This window comes from Equus przewalskii, chromosome 32 (assembly GCF_037783145.1).
Source record: "Equus przewalskii isolate Varuska chromosome 32, EquPr2, whole genome shotgun sequence".
NCBI classification, from domain to species: domain Eukaryota; kingdom Metazoa; phylum Chordata; class Mammalia; order Perissodactyla; family Equidae; genus Equus; species Equus przewalskii.
In genome coordinates, this window is record NC_091862.1 from 15,895,031 (window position 1) to 15,914,905 (window position 19,875).

Here is a 19,875-nt window from a genome sequence, read left to right on the forward strand (position 1 = left end):
TTCCAGCCGGCTTCCGTCTCGCTGGCTGCTTCCACTTTAGTCCCAGCTAGCCCATCACTCGAGAACGACGGCCTCCCACCTTCCTTGGCTTCTCTCCTCCCCAATTATTTAGCACTTCAGTGGATTTTTCTGTTCGTCTGTAGTTTGTTGTGGATGTTTCTGTTTCTGTCACTTTTGTTTATACATATTTACAGTTAGTTCAATTGCCTGTTTTAATTGCGATCTAGGTGGCATCCATAACTTAAAAATAATTTACATTTGGCTTTGGAAAGCATTTCGGTACTCACAGTTGAGTTTAAGGGTGTCTCATATTCTGGGAATTCATATTTCAAACTCAATGGTGAAGCCACAGGATAAAATGCCTTGGGAGGAGCGGGGGAGTTATTCAGCAATTTTTCCCCTGGCCCCTGAAACATCCTTTGGCTCCCAACTCCATGATGAAGTTGGAAAACATCACTCCTCATGTAGTTGGCTTGTTCTGAACCCAGGAGAGCCTCCCCAGTTCCCTTCAGGGTGTCTGTCTCAGCTGCTTGTCTGGTACACATTGTCTCATGAAACGGGGGGCTGACCTGGAGAAAAATGATCAGGGCTCATGTAATTATCTGAGAAAGAATTCCTTAATTGTAAGACTTTGCCAAACGAACGTGTATTAAGTTGGTCTTCTCGTCAGCGCACACACAAATGTAACGGGTCTGATTGTTTTGAAAAATTGCCTTCGCAATCCTTATTGTAAACTATGTAAGCAACATGATGTATGACGGAGAGTATTAACTGGGTTTAAACTAGCAGGGTCCTTTCACATAAATAGAGATGCCCACACAGGGTTGGGTAAACAGATGACATTCACAGTGCTGCGCTGGGCAAAGGTTTGCGGCTTTGGCCACACCACGAGAAATATTTAAGTTTAGCTGATTTGTTACAGAAACACCAACCTCAGACTCAGTCTGAGCAATCACATGGCTGTCCTCTGAGCTCTGCCCTCCCGACATGGACAGGGCGCGGGCTGTTTTCAGAACAAATCTGCCTTTAGTCTCATCCTAACTGTGGGATGAGATATGATTGACAGCGTATCTGAAAATTGGTATTTTTAAAGCATTTCTGGTGACTAAACTACAAACCCAGGATGCTAAAGAGACAGGAAGGCTTGCTGCTGAGTGTGATTTTATAAAAATGAACTCAAAGCACGGCTATAACCCGTGTGGGCCGGCCTCATGCTATTTGCAGGCCTCCTGTCAGCCCCGGCCCCGCCCTCCAGGATGCTCGCAGTGGCTTCTGGGATCATTTCACCGGCCCTGCCCTAGTCTTCCTCACCTTCTTTAATCCACCGAGCCTAGCGTGAGGTCTTGCCTGGCTCAGCAGTCAACCCATCCTGGATGGTTAGACAAGATTGTGGGGTGGAAGATCCTGAACTTGATTGACCCCATACATTCATTGTCCCTTGCGCTTTCCTAAGAGGTCTGTGGTTGCTGAGATGCATAGGACTAACTCAGGAGGCCTGGGGCCATAGAGAAGCCATAGTGGAGGAAGGCAGGGGAGATACCCATGAGAAAACATGTAATTCCTTTGGCTCTGAAGAGGTATCAGGTATTGACAGGGCTGTACTGGTGATGCATAACTTGCAGGTGGAGCCACAATGGGCCAGAGATTGACTTCCACAAATGTTTACTCATTCTTCTTCTTTTAGAGTTATGCTTTTTTGGTGAGGAAGATTGGCCCTGAGCTAACATCTGTGGCTGATTTTCCTTTTTTGCCCCAAAGCCCCAGTACATAGTTGTATATCCTAGTTGTAACTCCTTCTAGTTCTTCTGTGTGGGATGCCACCATAGCACGGTTTGGTGAGCAGTGTGTAGGTCCACACCGAGGACCTGAAGTGGTGAACCTCGGGCCGCCAAAGCAGAGCTCGAGAACTTAACCACTATGCCACCAGGCCAGCCCCTACTCATTCTTTTAAGAGGTATTTATTTAGCATCTTCTATGTGTTAAGCATTTTTCTAGGCACAATGGTGATACAAAAATGGAGTTTCGATTAATTCTTACATATTAATTTTAACTAACAAAACTTTAGTATGCAGGAGAATTATTTATTTATTTATTTAATTTTTTAAATTTTTATTTATTCTTTTGAGTAAGATTAGCCCTGAGCTAACTGTTGCCAATCCTCCTCTTTTGTTTCCGAGGAAGCCTGGCCCTGAGCTAACATCCGTGCCCATCCTCCTCCACTTTATACGTGGGACGCCTACCACAGCCTGGTGTGCCAAGTGGTGCCATGTCCGCACCCGGGATCCGGGCCTGCGAACCCCTGGCCGCCGAGAAGTGGAACATGCGCACTTAACTGCTGCGCCACCGGGCCGGCCCTGCAGGAGAATAATTTAGTGAACTTGTTAAAATGCTGATGCCCAGGGTCGACTGCACAGAGTCCGTTTTATTAGGTCTAAATGGAGACGGAAACTGCATTTCTAACAAGCATCTCAGGTAATTCCAGTGCAGATGGTCCTAGGATCAGTTAAAAACAAAAAGCTTGTGAGTAAAACTAGCTTAAATGCTTGGGAGTCTGCTATTAATTGCCCAGAGACGACTGCTGTGTTCACCCAGCTCATGTGGATTTAGCTTACCTTGAATACACTGACGCGGCCAGTCATGAAAAGCGTCCATTGTAGCTGAAACAGCACACCCAGGGCCTCGGACTCAGGAAAGAAATGCTGGGTTAGGTGGCCACACTTTGGGGCCGGGGAGAATCCCCAAGCCCAGAGCTTAAGCGGCACAAAGGCATGAGCACTAGATGACGCAGGAAGGTGACTCACACTGATGAGGCTGAGATCAAGGAGGGTGGACAGTGAGGAATTCCACTCTTTTTTGTCTCATGTTGAAGCTTCAACTACATGGCCCTCCTCCATTTTTGTGAAGTACTTTCCCCATCCTTTTTGCTTCATGACATCCACCTTCTGTCCTAGAATCAACCCTCTCACCGAGACCTGAAGGCAGGTCAGTCGTCATCTGTAAGAACGGCTCTTTGGCCAATCCCCTGCATCTACAGTTATTTTAATGCACGTTCAGAACATGAGGCATCGGCAGGTAACATCCCACAAACAGCTGCCAAGTAGGGGGACTCTGGCCTTTCATGAAGGGTTGCTGGCTATTCAGCTCTGTCCCACCTCCAATGACCAATGGTGTCTGCCCAGAGTGTGGACACTGGCTTGCTCGTAGGAAATGTATGGGCTCTAGCAGACATGTTGCCTATCTCTTGAATGGATAAAGGCTTGAAAGCAAACCAAATCTCCTAATTGACCAACAGCTAAATCTGAAAATGATGGCTTCCCTTGAAGAGTGGTTCTCAAAGTGTGACCTGGGGTCTGCGGGGCATCCACCGGGACATGACGTAGGCCATGAAATCTGCCCCATGAATTTGAAACTTTTGGTACTTCTGTATCTCAATATTTTCTCATGACATGAAATAAAACGTTTTGCTTATGAAATTCTCCGTTGGTTTATGCTCTGAGACTAATTCTCTGACACCAACTGGGTGACCTACAGCTGTTCAATTCAGTTCTGACATCACTACGTGGAGTTAGTGCAGACTCCACCCCTTAAAGGGCCAGGTCCCCAGTTAGACTGCCCCCACTTCTAACGCCAGCTGCAAGCGGGCTGCCAAGTGCTGGATGAATGGATGAATGCATTCACTCAGAAAATACCTAGGGATCAACTCCCTTCCAGTCCACTAGTCTGTGGGTTGGGGATACAGTGAACACCCCAACATGTTCCCTTAGGTCATGGAACTTGACCGTTTCTTCTTAAAACATTCTGCTTTACACCTGGTAGTGGCCCAATACATTTGTAGAATGAACGAATGAACAAATTAATGAATTAAAAAATAAGTTTATTCAACAGTGGTAAGATCCCTTGCCAGGAAAATCATATAGTAACACCTGAAATTTTGCAGAAATGGCATTACTGGTTACCCTGAGCCTATAGGCCCAGAACTAGGATGCAAGCTGAGGCCCTCGTTGGGGGGGACAAGGTCAGGTGGGGACTTGGTTGCCAGAGGCAACATCTAAAGCTACGTGGGGAAGTCTGGCCCCAGATTAGGGCACGAGTGGGGAGCTCAGGAGCTGGCTTAGGGGGTGGGGCTGCTCACCAAGCTGTACATTGACACAGCACTCTACAGTTTCCAGAGCTTTTATATTGTCTGAGTTGGGCTCGGGAGGGCTCCAGTGACAGGAGCTGCCAGTGCTGGTCCCAGAACAAGTCTCAGATACAGACCAGGACCCTGGGGCAGGGACCCTCTGGGATGGCCTGGAGCCGAGATGTGGATGGCATTGGCATCCCAGAGCAGCAGGGTGCTGCCACAGACCTGGGACGTAGGTCGTTAGAATTTTATCTGGTCCAGGGGTCAGAAGGTTTTTGTATAATCTTTAACAGTCTGGTGAAGTCTGTGCAATCCTTCTCAGAATAATGTTTTTAAATGCGTAAGCTAAACCATGTATGATTATAAAGCAGCCAATGACGTGAAATGCAATTAAAATATTGAAAAGGTAATCATATTTGGTTACAGCAATTTATGTGCCTCTCTATTTACTCATGAAATAACAAGGATAGTGGCAGATCTAATAACTATCATAATTTTGAGGTAGTGATAAGCATAAATGCCACTGCAAATATCTGCAGAAACTGTAATGTAATATTAAAATATCAGTGACTTCTCTTGGCGACAGACACAGGTTCTGTTAATACTGCTGTGGTTTGTTGCCGATGTTCATAATTGAAGGAAATGCTACATCACAGTTAGAGGTTAGTGAAAACAAAGAAGTAATTTTTTCCCATCCAAGCTCATGGACTCCTGAATTCTAGTCCATTCGTCCTTGTTTACAGTGGAGCTGTAAAGAGCCTTTTTGAGGTCTCTGTCTGCAGCTGCATTAGCGTTTGAGAAACCATGAAGATCTGTTTACTAACCAACTGCTCTGCCACCACGCCCAACACTTCCAGTGGGTATGCACTGCAGGTGTGTACCACATGCTATAAAAATGAACTTATTTTTACTCCCTTGTACACATACGTCTATACAAAAGCGATGGACAAATATGTAGATTTTTCTGGAATAAATCAGCTTCATACACCATCTTATTTATGGGCACATGTAAATTATGATAAAAAGCAAACCCCGGCTAATGTCAGAGCAGAGGACTCTCTTAAATGTCTATTTGGAAGAAGACTCATGTATTGCTTTAATGGAGTCCACACATTCTAGTTAAACAAACTAACCATGAAATAGAGGAGGAAAAGGGACAGTCATGAACGGATTGGCTAGCTGCTCTGCTGCAACGTTCCTGGGACCCCATACATCGCTCCCCTGTTATCAGTCAGTCCCTAGAGTGTGTTCCTGTGGGAGCTTTCAGAGACTCTTCTGGTCCGGGTCCTAACCTTTGCAGGTGTTGCGACCACAGGACTGCCAGCAGAGAGGGAACAAGATGGCGTCTGTGTGCTGCAATGGGTCACTGGGGCCCTCACCAAGTCTGGTCTGTTAGTGGTTTCTTACCCTTCAATTACAGAGGCAGAGAGAAATCAGAATCCATGCTTCTCGGGAAGATTCTGACTTAAACCCCCCATGCCAAAGGTTATGTGAATTTTTTTCTCATGCCTTGGCCTCAGAAGGGACGGTAGCTAACTAGCTCCTCCCTAAAATTACACCTTCTCCTCTCTCTGAACGCCTTGAGTGTCATGAGTTGATAAGTCCATTAATTCACGTGCCAAAGACCCCTCCTGTCAGCGGAGACCACTGTCACTCAGAAGGAGTGTGTTCTGGCAGGGTTAGGAATCCATCAGAGCACGAGTCACGACCTCAGAGGAGTTAAGATGAGCCCACACGATGGGAAAGTTTAGAGCTCCCAGCAACACCTGGATTACAGGTCCTTCAGCGTGAGCGTTGGAAAGCTCTCCCACATCTGTGTTTAGGATGCTTTTTTTTTTCTTTTTGCTGAATTGTTGAGTTGCCTGATGAAAGCAGGTAAGGAAGGAAATTCCTGGCCTAAAGCCCTTGGAATACAGGTTTCTAAAATATTTTTTTTTCTAAGACCTTTTCAAAAACAGACAATGAAACATTTGGAGCCAGCCTGGTGGTGCGGGGGTTAGGTTCATGCGCTCTGCTTCGGCGGCCTGGGGTTCTCAGGTTCGGATCCCGGATGCAGACCTACACACTGCTCACCAAGCCATGCTGTGGTGGCGTCCCACACACAAAATAGAGGAAGACTGGCATGGATGTTAGCTCAGTGACAATCTTCTCCACCAAATAAATAAATACATACAGACAACAAAACTTTAAATGGCAGAGGAAAAGAAAACTCAAATAGCAAAAGGCAACTGCTTAAAAATCAATTCACCAGAAAGACTGCTGACTGAGTGCATTACAGAGAGAACAGATTTACTGTGAACCCTTATAATCTTCAACTAGATTTATGTATCGAAGATACTAGGCTCATTGTGTATTTGGAGAGGTTTACTCCCAAATGAAGGGCAGGCACGGGGGAGGACGGGGACTTCAGAAACACCAAGTGAGATTATTCTTGGGACTGGCAGTCTTTGCGTGGGGAGGTCTTTAGTTATTAAACAGTGTTTTGGAACAAATTAAACTGTGCATAAAGATACATTATGGGCAGAGTAACTAATGAGCAGGCTTACTGAAGGATGCAGGACAGGGTATGCAGGAAAGATCCGATGGCCAGGACTCCTGCAGGATGTGCCTGGGGGCCATTTCAGATATTTATGGTGACTATTTTACTTACACTGCTTAAAGGACAATCCCTTCTTGTTTGTTCCTGAATCCTTGGTTTTGTCTTAACTTTTATATAATTTTATATTATTGTAGGAAAAAAAATGGAGACAGAAAAGGGTCAGGAACTCCCAAGAGGGGGGAACAGGCCTTAGAACATTCTTTACTACACATTAAGGGTTGGACAAATGGAAAAACATGTGCCAAACACCTGACCTTTAAGAGTCACTTTTCTTTGCCTCTGGGTCTTCGAAAGCTTAATGGCCACTGAGATTCATTCTTCCGTGGAAGAACCTAACACAAACCCATTAGTTTTTAGGTAAGTGATGTCAACTTTGCTGGCACTGAAAGATAGTTCTGGATATAAAATGCACTTTGTTCCAAAGGATATTACAAATCTTCGACAATCAGAAGATGGTTCCCGTGTGTCCAACACGTGGTTCTGGCATATCTGAGCCACAAAACAACGCTGTGAGGTAGGTATAATGATTACCCTGATTTCACAATTGACCAGATATTTCTGTGTGTGTGTGATTCTTTTCGTGCTATGTTTATAAAGCTCTGGTCGCATTCACAATTTTCCAGGAAATCGGTGTTGGGTAACAGCCCTGACATGAACGGTTAGCTCCAGAGAGCAGAGTTTTATCTGGCGCTGAAAACTTGCCGGTTGGTTTTCTAGATACATGTTTATTTTCAGTTCAAAGTCAAAATAGAAAACTCCAGAGTGGAAAATGTTACCTTTTCGTTCACACTCTTTTAATCCCGCAGCCCCCATAAAATAAACATTCTAAAGTGTAAGCAGGGGGAAATAATGTAAACTCTGCAGAAACAGAAAATAAATTAGTCTCCTCCAAACTTGGTGGAGGTCCTTTTACTGAATACTAGACTCTGCTGTGAACAGGATTCGTCTTGAAGGAAGAATAAATCTTTGGCCTGTTTCACCATTTCTCCAGCATTGCGTAACAAGCATATTTCAAATTCACTTTCTTCTCCAGCTGCAGCCAAAGGGAAGGAGCAGTTTGCCTTTCAGGAGCCTGAAAACAGAAAAAAAGGATTCATTGGTTTAAGGACAGCTTTTGCCTGTGGTGTTAAACTGTCAATTTATTATAGCTCTAAAGTTGGAGACTAAAAGAAAATCCAAGAGCAGATGAAGATGCTCTTCACAGGGCTGGGGTCACTGTCTGGGAGCTTTTTACGCAGAAGCAGAGGACAATACGCCTCTGCCGCACTCCGTGACCAGGTCGGCACGGACACGGCAGGCAGCGCTCTGAACTTCCTAAAAGATCAAGCAGAAATTCCATGACTTCCCAATCTGGGATCGACAGTCTCCAGGATCCCGTCGACTGAGAGCGCTCAGGACTTTAGGTTAGGAATCCTATCGCCTTGAATTTCAGTTTCTCTTTTAAGGTGGGCACAGAAAATGAGGTCTGAAAAACGCATTTAGAACAAATGAGTCAGTAGGCCTGGAACTTCGCATTATTGTTAAAGCTTTGTTGCCATCGCTCAAAGAAAGTTGACTCTGCCGCTGTTGAATCTTGCAATCTTTTAGAAAGAAAAGTGATCAAACTACATTTTAAGAAGGAGAAATGAGCCAGCCCAGTGGCGTAGTGGTTAAATTTGCATGCTCCCCTCTGACAGCCCAGGGTTTGCTGGTTTGGATCCCAGGCACAGACCAACACACCGCTCATCAGGTCATGCTGTGGTAGCATCCCATACACAAAATAGAGGAAGACTGGCACAGATGTTAGCACAGTGACAAGCTTCCTCAAGCAAAAAGAGGGAGATTGGCAACAGATGTTAGCTCAGGGCCAATCTTCCTCACCAAATAAAAATAAAAATAAAAATAAAATAAAAAGAAGACACAAACAACGTGTCTTTCAGAACCTCCAGAAAAAATGTGTTCACTGCTCCAGAAGAAATGTAAATGCAAGTATTTGGCCTCTAATATGAATTTATACACGGAGGAATTTATCTACTGGGCCAAGAGTTCACACCTGGCTGCAATACAGCAAGTCGGCCTCCCACAGATGGGTTAGGGGTCTGGAGCCAGAAAGGATGCTTGATTAGCTTCAGAACAGAAGACAGGGCTGAAGACAGGGGCCCAGGAGACTATGACTTCCTCCCTGGAGTCTGATTCAAGTCAGGGAAGTAAACAGAAAACAGAAGCATGGCAAGCAAAATAAACATCAACACAGAGGAAATATTTTAGATGTTAGGAAGGAAGGTTTGCCTGGTGCCCCTGCACTCAGAGACACGGCCAGCCTCACTTCAGTGGCTCTGGTGACCCTAGACATGAGGCTCGGTGAGTCCTGGGGAGGGATGGGGGGCTGGGGGGGAAGAGGGTGGAGGCAACCTGAGGCACAGCTGGAACAAGGCCTTCAAAGCTCCAGCGGTGGGTGGGGGAAGACCAGCTGATTCACCATGTTACCTTTTATCTAATGTTTTGTGTTTAAAGGGGTTTAGAATCTTGTGGTTCCATATTTTAAGAAAATTCGCTGGGTTGGCAAAAGTGTACAAAGTCTGATTATAGATTAAAAAAGTCAGAAAAGCAATAGCTAAGGTGAGAACATAAAAATAAATCAGTTGTTTATTGTTTATTCAGTGGAAAGAAGTCTATGAAGATAGACCATATAAAACATTCTATCTCGGTTTGGGAATAATAATAAGTCAGAGTGCCCAGAAAAAGTTTCTTTAAGAGAGAATTAAACATTTGCCAACTGTTAAGCTTCAAAACATTCCATTTTAGAGAGAGGAGATTTAATTATCACCATCTTTTAGATGTCAACAAGATGCTAAATATGTCATCTTTAGATTTAACAATCACAGAGCCAGCCCTGGTGGCCTAGTGGTTAAGTTTGGCATGCTGTGCTGTGGCGGCCGGGGTTTGGTTCCTGGGTGCAGACCTACACCACTCAGCTGTCAGTGGCCATGCCGTGGTGGTGGCTCACAGACAAAATAGAGGAAGATTGGCAGTGGATGTTAGCTCAGGGCCAATCTTCCTCAGCCAAAAAAAAAAAAAAAAAGAAAAGAAGAAGAAGATTTAATGATCACAATCTTTTATTTAAGTGGCTTGGGCTTCCAGCTTATTTTGGCTCTTGCCTGGAGGAGGGAAAAGAAGAGGGGCTTGTTTTACTCCAAGGATGGCTCAGGGTGATGAACAGAGGAGCTATTCTTGAAGCACAATGGTGCTGAGCAATTTTTGAGCTGCTCCTTGAAAAGATCGAGTTTCAAGACTTTGGTCCCAAGGGAACCACAAAACCCTGTGGTTTGCAACTTGGGATGACAGCCCTGACAACAGAAGGGCTGCAGGCGGCAGTGATACCCAAGAGCAACTTGGGATTATTACACATCACTGAAAATTTCTGCTCAGAAGGCAGTTTTGAGAAGAAAGGAGCTGGTATTATACCCCTTTCTGGGTGTGCAATTCAAGAAAAACAAGTCTTTGGGAAGTAACTAACACTTACAGCAGGACCAGAGTCAGTCTGATTCTGTACTGAACATAACTTGCACACCAGCACGAAGCAGGGAGTCTCTGCGTCCTTCAGGAAACCTGCCAGAATTGACTGCGCTCATTCGAACCCTGCCAAGGCTCCAAAATATGACAAAGGTTCAGAACGAGAAACCAAAAGTGGGGTGAGGGTGGAGATCAAACCCCCAAATCGAACCGTCTTCAAACAAGAGACTGGACGGTGATGTCGCAGGATCCGTTTCCCGGGGACAAACAACTTATTTTAATTAGTTCTCTTTGGTGACTTCCAAAAGAATGAATCACGCCCCATTCTAACAATAGCGAGAGCACACAGCAACATCTTGGAAAGGAGGAGCAGGAGCTCAAATTCTAGTGCTTTCGTGGCATCTCACGCTCATATGAAGTCTCCCACAATTTCCTCGAGGGTGAGGGAAGCAGGAAAGGAGAGGAAGCAGAAGGAAAGAAAACCATTGGCCCAGCGCAGGCTTCTTCCACGTGGTGCGCGTCTGCAACACGCTCTGCAAGGAAGAATGCGTGTGCTGCGCGGCCGCTGAGTGCACAGAACGATCTGACCACGATGTGAGCAAAGCAACCAACCAGACGTTTCCTCTTCTGATGCCCAAAGTGGTCCAAGTTGGCTGTCATCCAAGCTTTCAACATTTTTCTTTTATGCATTTTTAATAGCCACAGACCTCTGACTGTGAGGGGAGGTGCCTGCCTGCCGTGTGTGAGAGGACAGGAAACAGAAAGAATGTTTGTGGGATCATTATAGTAAGGGGTCCCTGCGAAGGAATGTGTGCCACGTACAGTGGTTTTCTCTTACGACACCAGATCCACTTTTAATTCAAGCGGGGTCAAGCGATGGGCTCTGAGCCACTGCCCACCAAGCCTAGAACGGGATCTGGCAGTTCACAAAGAAGAAAGAAGCCTTGGATAAGTGAGAGGGAAAATGCCATTCGGTGGGGGTGGGAACTAAGAGATAGCCCTGTTATACTTTGACGAAAAAGAATTTTGACAGTCATAGCTTTTAATATTCAAATAATTAGCTGTTGCTATTTTTAAAAGATCACCCGGTTATCCCCAAATTACAGGTCTGTTCAAATAGCTGGTTATGGTCTTTCAGAAGGGCCACAGTTCATTTATCCCGTGACTGAAATGAAAGAGCATCCTTTGGTTGGAGGCATGAAGGATGGGGGAGACTGACAGTAAGCAGATCTTGGTTGAATCTTGGCTTTTGTACCTATTAGCTGTGCAACTCGAGCAAGTTGTTGACCTCTCTAGGCCAGAGTTCTTGCAGCTTCAAAACAAGGGAGAGCAAATGAAAATGGACCCAAAGGCTGGAAAAATACTGTCCAAGAGACTAAAAGGATTGCACAGACTTGTTCTGGAGAAAAAGGAAAAATGGCAGAAATGTAGCATACTGGGTTCTTGACATGAAAAGGGAGATTAGGCAAGATAGGGGTCAATTTTCAGTTTAAGAGGAATGATATTGTGATTTTCCCAAGGCCCAGCTGGGAAACCCAAGACATTCGCACACACACAGTCACACTAAGACCAAAATAACCCTGTTATCCAAGCTCAAGTTTATGGGCTTCTTTGTGAAATTCGTCTCCCTTAGTTCATTTTCTGGAGTTTTCTCTTTCAGAAATGACAAAGATCTGAAAAGTGGTGGTGGTTAAAACTAAATAGAGCTCCTACTCCCCCGCAAAAAAACACATACAAACACCACCAAACACCACACACACAACGAAAACCAAAAATTCCATGCCGGGTATCAGTATAATCTGATAGGTGTGATCCCTCAGCTTCCTCAGCACAGCCTAGGTCTGTAGTGTTTTCGTAACAAAGACATATATATATATATATCTATATAAAAATCTCCCCATGTTGACTGCTAGCAGCGAAACAGACGAAAGCAAGGATTCTGTCTGCCTGGCTTGGGGCCATAACTCAGGGACAATTTGGAAAGAAAGGTCTTTAGGTCAAGAAAGCTCATCTGGAAGGCCCAGAGTATGTTGGCAAGAGGGAGGGGTGCTGGGCTAAGGGACAGGAGCAGGAGTGAGCAGGGAGAATGAATTGGGGGTGTTTTGGGGGAAGGAATGTGCCTGGAGAATACGGTGAGGACACGTTTGATAGATGGGTTGGGGAAAGGCAGCTCGATGGCTTTAAAACTTCTGATTGGGCGTTTTCCAGGGCGGGTGGTCATTTTTCTTCATGATGGGAAGCTAGGACAGAAGCCAGCGGGTGTGGCTGTAGTTCTGAGGGGTAGACAGGAATAAGACAAGGGGCCCCAGCTGGGGGCTGCCTCAGCCAGCTCCAAGTCAAGATCAAGTCCCTCAAACTGGGCGGGCCGTGAGCCATTCAGGGCTCTTTCTGTTGCCCTGTCCTTCCTGTGACACACAGGGCCCCCGGAGTTAGAAGATCTGTCCCATCTTTATGTGTCTTTCCGGTGGCATGAGAGCCTAACCCACCTCTTGTGCCACAGTCGAGTGTTACGGGTTGAATGGTGTCCCCCAAAAGACATGCTGAAGTCCTGACCCCCAGGACCTATAAGAGAGACCTCATTTGGAAATAGGGTCTTTGCAGATGTCATCAGGTTAAGATGAGGTCAGCAAGGTGGGCTCTAATTCAGTATGACTGGTGTCCTTATAAGAGAACACCATGTGAAGGCAGAGACGCGCAGGGAGAATGCTACAGGACCCTGGAGGCCCAGCCTGGAGCGATGCGTCTGCAAGCTGAGGAATGTCACGGACTGATGACAACCACCAGCAGCTGGGAAGAGGCCCGGAAGGATTGTGCCAGAGGGTCCATGGCCTGGCTGACACCTTGACTTTGGACTTGCAGCCTCTGGAACTGGGGAGAATAAATTTCTGCTGTAAGCTACCCAGCTGTGATATTCTGTGATGGCAGCCCTAGGAAACACGCACCCCGAGTTCCTTTATCACATGACTCTAAGTCTGCACCAAGAGAGAAGTGGCAGGAAGGTATCGTTATTCTTTTAAAATGATGGTAGATATTAGTTTTAATTCTAGAAAAGGAATAATGAGTTTACAGGGTTCCCTTGTTATGGCACGAGATGCCTTAGATAAATCTATATTTGGAGAAAACATGATTTCACTGGACTTGAGTCCAGGGACGTCAAGAGCTTGTGTCCTGACCATCGAACTGCATATCCACGGCCAGGAGTGATCCAAGCCACGCACTGGCATTAGGTAGAAATTTCTAGTAACCACGTCAGGAAATTAACTTATCAGACCACTTTCGTAATAAATATCAGAAAAACAAAACAAAACAAAACTAAAAAAGACAGGGGAAAAGAAAAAGAAAAAAAAAGTAAAAGCACAACAGCCTACCTGAACCGGGTCCTGTGAAAGTCTAGAACAAGCCTTTAACTTGCTCTGTTTCCGTATCGAGATCGATGTCGTAAAAGCAGGGCCGCGTGGGCAGCCCTGGCATGGTGCTCATCTAGGGGAGAAAAAAGTCCGGTGTTAGCAGATGCCAGGGCGTGATCACGCCAAACACTGTACCTCTAATGGCATAAATTAATTAGATGATTCCATTCAGCCTCGTAGAACTTTAGGTCAGATATCCACGTCTCTCTTTAAATCCACTGTCTGCTGTTTCCACTTTTGTTTAGGAAATGAAATAGAAAAGGCAAATGTCAACTTCCTGAAAATCCAGACCATTTACTCTCCCCACGGTCCCACAGCACACCATAGCTGCAAAAGAGTGATTTTTAAATCTTTTTTTCCCTAAGTCAAATCTTAACGCTGAACCCCAACAAAGATGAGGCCCTCTGGTTGAAGGGACAGTGGCCGTGAGTGGAGTGAGCGATGGCCTCCACCTCACCCCCAATTACGGCGCCCAAGGCACATTTTTGTAAAATCTACCACTCTTGGAGCAGTTTACAAATGCCTATTCTCCAGACAGAGATTTCTCCGGCTCCTGAATAACAGTAACTGACGTTTATTGAGAACTCGCTGGGCATGAGGCTGAGCATGTCACTTATCCTTTCGACTATGCTATGAGCTGGGTACTTTTATTATTTCCATGTGACGAGGAAGGAAACTCAGGTTTAGAGAGGTTAAACCACTTGCCCAAGGTCACCCAGCTAATAAGCAGTAAATGGGAAATGTTGCATCATGTCTGTCATCTCAAATTACTCCTTCAACCACCACCACTGCCACGGCCACCACCGCTGGGGCACTCTGTGAGTCTCACGTGGGTAACTTAAGTTCCCTACCTGCCTCAGAGGTAGGTACCAATTTTAGTCCTACTTCACTGATGAGGAGAGAGGCTATTTAGGGACAAAGGCATGTGCTTAAGGACATACAGCTAGTTAGTGGTGGAGGCAGGACTGAACCAGGCCCACGCTCCTCACTGCTTCGCTGCACTGCGTCCAGATCAGTTTCCCAAAGTGCGCTGTCTGCCCACGTGCATCAGCAACCCTGGGAGACCTGGGGAAGACTGCCAATTCCCACTGGTGATTCTCAGCCAGCCCTGGGGGTCTTGTGGTTAAGATTTAGCGCTCTCTCTGCCTCCACCCGGGTCTGTTTCCCAGTCAGGGACCCACCTGTCTGTTGGTTGTCATACTGTGGCAGCTGAGTGTTGCTGTGATGCTGAAAGCTGTGCCAACAGGATTTCAAATACCAGGAGGGTCACTCATGGCGGACAGGTTTCAGCGGAGCTTCCAGACTAAAACAGACTAGGACGCAGGTCCCGCCCACCCACTTCTGAAATATTGGCCATGAAAATCTTATGAATAGTGGTGGAGCATTGTCTGATACAGCGCTGGACGGTGAAAGGATGGCATAGAAAGACCGGGCAGGGGTCCACTCTGCTGTCCACAGCGTCCCTAGGAGTCAGAATCGACTCCATGGCATGAACAACAAATTGGTGATTCTCACCCACTAAAACAGAGTCTAGGATCTAGATTGCGAGGCTCCTGGATGATCAACTCCTTACCGACTCTCAGATCTCCTCCTGTGCTTCCATAGTGCACCTTTCATACAAAGGATGCCTGTAAAGCAATGCTGTATCCATCGTTCAGAGGAAGGACACCTGGGATTCTGCTTAGCCTGGCTCACCTGAGGGCTAAGTGCTGTGTCTCGCAAAACTCCTGCCTGCCCTGGCCAAGAACGCTCTAATGAGATGACGCCGTGACACAGCTGGCCCTCAAGGTCATCCAGGGTTTGCCTGCTTCTTCCCACCTGGCAGAGAGTTCTTGGCAAAAAAAGACCCTAGATAAGCCCTGTATAATGGAGCTCGGCTCTCTCACTCTCTACTTCCTTTCTGTAATGACTCAGGATTTCCCTCTCTGCCACCGCCCCCCACCCCCCCATGATGCTGACAGACTCTGGCTACTCATACTGGGCTTTGTGGACCAATAGCGTTGGCATCACTGGGAGCTCACTGGAAATTCAGGATCTCAGAGCCCACCCCAGGCCTGCTGAGTCAGAGTCTGCAATTCCAGCAGGTCCCCAGGTTAATCGTGTGCACATTACAGTACGAGAAGGGGCTGGCTCAGGGGCCTGCCCAGTGGCGCAGCGGTTAAGTTCGCACATTGCACTTTGGCGGTCGGGGGTTCACTGGTCCAGATCCCGGGTGCGGACATGGCACCGCTTGGCAAGCCATGCTGTGGTGGGCGTCCCACATATAAAACAGAGGAAGATGGGCACGGATGTTAGCTCAGGGCCAGTCTTCCTCAGCAAAAAGAGGAGGATTTGTGGCAGACGTTAGCTCAGGGCTAATCTTCCTCAGAAAAAACAAGAGAAGGGCTGGCTTAGACAGTGTGGCCTAGGATGCCTCTTGCCACTACTCCTGCCTCACCCCCCTTGCTTTAGCACCAGGCAGGGGAGCTCCGTGGCAGAGGGGGAGAGGCGATGAGGAGGAAGGGGAGAGAAAAGCCCGTTTCATTGCTGATGCTGCTACTTCTTCCCGGCCCGAGCAGCAAGTCGGGGAAGAAGTCTGTGCACCTGCAGGCCTCATTAACCACCTGGCCCGGGAGACTGTGAGTGAAGGGGCAATGGGATGTGGTCTCCATGTGGCTGAATGTATAAAACACTCCGCTCTGTGGTGGCTAGCTCCTGCTTTGCTGATTGCAGAGAACTGTCCTTTAGGTATATTATGGGCTAAAAAGGCTTCTGAGGCCTGCCCGGAATACAGGTCCATTTATAACACAACATTGGGAAAATGTGCTCTGGATTTCAAACAATTAACTACAAATAACCTGCTTGTAGGTGGTGGGGACTTCTTGTGTCTTAACACTGTAGGTCTGTGGATGGCTACTTATCTTCCTGAAGTTTCTGTTCCTAGACGAGAGATAACATTTTTCTCTGGTTACTACAGTGGCTGCACACATCCGGGGAGACCCCAGAAAGAAACCCATGCTTACTGGTTTAGCACTGGGACATCAAAAACAAGGGACGTCAGTGGGAATGGCTCATTTTTTCCCAGTTGCCTGGGTACCACTCACACCAGTACTCCACATTCAATTTTCCTGCCTAGCTGCATTCTGACATGAGCATTTTAAGATGCCTCGATAATCCGTGTGGTCTATGGATTTGGATAAAGCAACCAGAATTTTATAGTTTAAGAGAAAAAAAGGAATGATCTATTCAGCCACAATGATGCTGCCCCATCGCTTAAGTTAACTCTCTAGGTCGAAGGCACATTTCCGAGCAAGGATGTTACCCAGACTTTATGGCTGCTGCTTCTGAGGCTGCAACACTGTTCATTCAAGGTCAGAAGCCAGTATGAGGCAGGTCCACATCCAGGTGAGGTGAGAACATCCAGGAAGAACCCCGAAGGCTGTGTATTTGGGCCCATCAGACCAACGATACGATGGATGCTTCCATTGTGGATAACACACAGTTGCACTCTCTGCTTGTTTACATGCTATTTTCACAGACATGAAAATTCAACTCTCCATCATTCACTTTTAGCTGCTCCAAGACTAAGGCTGACAAAAGTAGAGTGTGATTCGTGCGGTTCCTGGAGTTGAGCATTGGCCAGTGAATCAGAGTATGCCTCTCTGATCATTCTGATTGTCACAAAACAGGGAGCTAAAACTGGCCAAAATATTAAATGCCAGGAAGTGTGAAATATCTTGCCTCTATTTTCAACTTATTTCTCTCAAATGAGGGAAAAATGAGTTCAATCAGAAGACTCCCACGCTCCTTTCCAGTGATGCAATCGTCACTTCCGAGAATCAGGGCGACTTATTTAGCATAAGCAATAACAGATAAGAAAGCACATGGAGCCTGCAGAGCCGAGACTCCCTGCCTGGTGGACAAAGAGCCATGTCCAATAAATCTGCTTTTAAAATAAAACTCCCGCTGGGCAGCCATAATATGGAATTATGTTAACAAGACCTTATACATTCGCATCAAATTCTCTCCCAATAAAAAACTCGGTCATCAAAGGACCGCAGCCCCCTGACAAGTCAGAGCAGCACCACAGGAAGGAAGAATTCGGACAGCCCTCGGGAGGTGACCTCTGACCCCACGCCTGGGGTCAGTGGTGATCTATGTTGACTTTATTTCTGTGGCCTTGAAGGAGGCCTCCTGCTTAAAATAACGAAGGAGCCACTAAATTGTACTTACTTGTCATGCTGCATTAATAAATTCTTTTACAAAAGCTGAAAAATACGGCTTTTGCCCTTCATGACCCTAATTCTAACTACAATGAATCTTCCAAATCTATCCTGATTTCAGGTTAAGCTCATTTTGGAGAAATGATGAGTTCTATGAATAGCCTTTATAAACATACATTAAATTTAGGAAAGAGAAAATAGTCATATAGTTAATTAGTCATTAAAAAATAAAATTAGTCATTAAAAAATAAAAGAATAGTCTTGGCATGAGTAGAAAAATTATTACTAATTCTGTTTCATAAAGTGATGGAATCATAATTTCTACTTTAAGCAAAATATCCTTGTAGTTAATTCTGTTGTGTTTGTGAAATAATTTATATTCTGACTTCTCCTCCAATCTACTATGTTTTCCTACTGAATAAATCACCCCGTTTTATTTTGGTTCAGGAAAGAAAGCAGCATTTTTGCTCACATCTTTTTTGTTCCCACCATTCGGGATCTGAAGTGAAATTCCTTCTACCCACTTCCTTCCTCCTCTAATAGGCAACTGAACACAGCTGATACATAGCATCTCGTTTCAAAAATTTGACAACAACCCAAAAGACTATAATGGTTAACTTCATTATGGTGTAATTTAAATAAAAAGGGTTTTTTTGATGAAATAATAACTTAAAAATTTAAAGTCTTCATTAAGCAAAAGTATTTTCTGACTAGTAAACACAGTGCCCATCACTTCTTGGCCTTTTGGCTAAGATCAAGTGTGCATATAGTGCCTGATAATATTAGGCGCTTCATAAACTTTTTAAAATAGATGCGTAAAACTGGAAAAATGCGTAAAAATGGAGAATTAGGAAACAAACTAAGAAAAGGCAAACTTCTCAGGGATTGGACTTTCTCTTCCCATTTCTTCCCTTCTCCTTCTTTGCATGTGAGGACAGAACCATTTATATCTATTGGTCATTCAGATAATTAAACGAGCTACTCTAACATGATGCATGAGGAAACATGGCCCATATAAATGTCCAGGGACTGAAAGGAAAGAAGAGAGATTAAAAATCTTTATAATGAAAACAGATGGTGCTGCTCCCACTGGGACTGCCATTTTCTTGACTTAGTGGAGATGGATGTTCTGGAACATTTTTCAGGGCAGTTAGGTAACATCTACAGTCGTGTGCTGTGTAACACATGTCGGTCGACAACGGGCCGCACATACGACAGTGGTCCCAAAAGATCAGTACCATACAGCCTAGGTGTGTGGTAGGCTGTACCATCCAGGTTTGTGTAAGTGCCCTCTATGATGTTCACATAACGATGCAATAGCTTAATGACATTTCTCAGAACGTATCCCGGTCGTTAAGCGACTCACGACTGTATTTGTATGACCACATTCCAAAGGTGGCCTCTGTTTAGCAGCCAGGGAAATTCTGGGAGCCGGGGGGGGTGTGTGCTGTCAGAGTGCACTTATCTTTCCTGGTGGCCAATGCGTGCCTGTCACCATGTGAAAGGACACGGCGATGTTTCATTCAACCCACCAACCTTTGCTGAATGCTCCCTATGAGGACACCCAGGTGACCAGGACCTGGTCTGCTTCCAGAAGGACAGATCAATAAAGCAGATCACTGGGACATTTGGGTCAAGTCACTCTACTTTTTATTTAAAAAAAACACCTCTTTTCATTCTTTGCTTTTTATATAAAAAGGAATGAACATAAATTCTTAACTTATGGTTTTCTAAGATGGAAGTCCTGTTCAATTACATAAAAACTACCACATTGTGCCCGTATCACACGGCTCAGGTTATTCCAATTTACTTCAACAGCCTTGAATGAAAGGCTGAGCAAGTACAGTTCTTTTTCTCTTCTTTTGTAAAGGAAACTATAATTTTCTTTCAGTGGTAGAAAGCCTCTCCCTCACTAACTTTTCTATCAGTTTTTAAAAATTTACTTGAAAAATATTTTCAACATAAAAGTAAAAAACAGTAGAAGCAAAAGGTCAAGCCCCCCTCCCCTCATACCGCTTCCCAGAGGTAACCCCTGTCAACAGTTTCTTGTGC

The 19,875-nt window shown here is 45.5% G+C and overlaps 1 protein-coding gene across 3 annotated transcripts in view; it reads right to left on the reverse strand.

The window, feature by feature from the left end:
- Positions 1-7,427: 7,427 nt before the first annotated feature.
- MTHFD1L (methylenetetrahydrofolate dehydrogenase (NADP+ dependent) 1 like) overlaps positions 7,428-19,875 on the reverse strand; it is a 191,134-nt gene continuing 178,686 nt past the window's right edge. For all 3 annotated transcript variants that reach the window (XM_070603316.1, XM_070603318.1, XM_070603317.1), the window contains exons 27-28: positions 13,583-13,694; positions 7,428-7,794 (exon numbers count right to left, since the gene is read on the reverse strand). In XM_070603316.1, the coding sequence (XP_070459417.1) occupies positions 13,605-13,694 (90 nt within the window). In that variant the 3' untranslated portion in view covers positions 7,428-7,794; positions 13,583-13,604. The remainder of the gene's footprint in view (positions 7,795-13,582; positions 13,695-19,875) is intronic.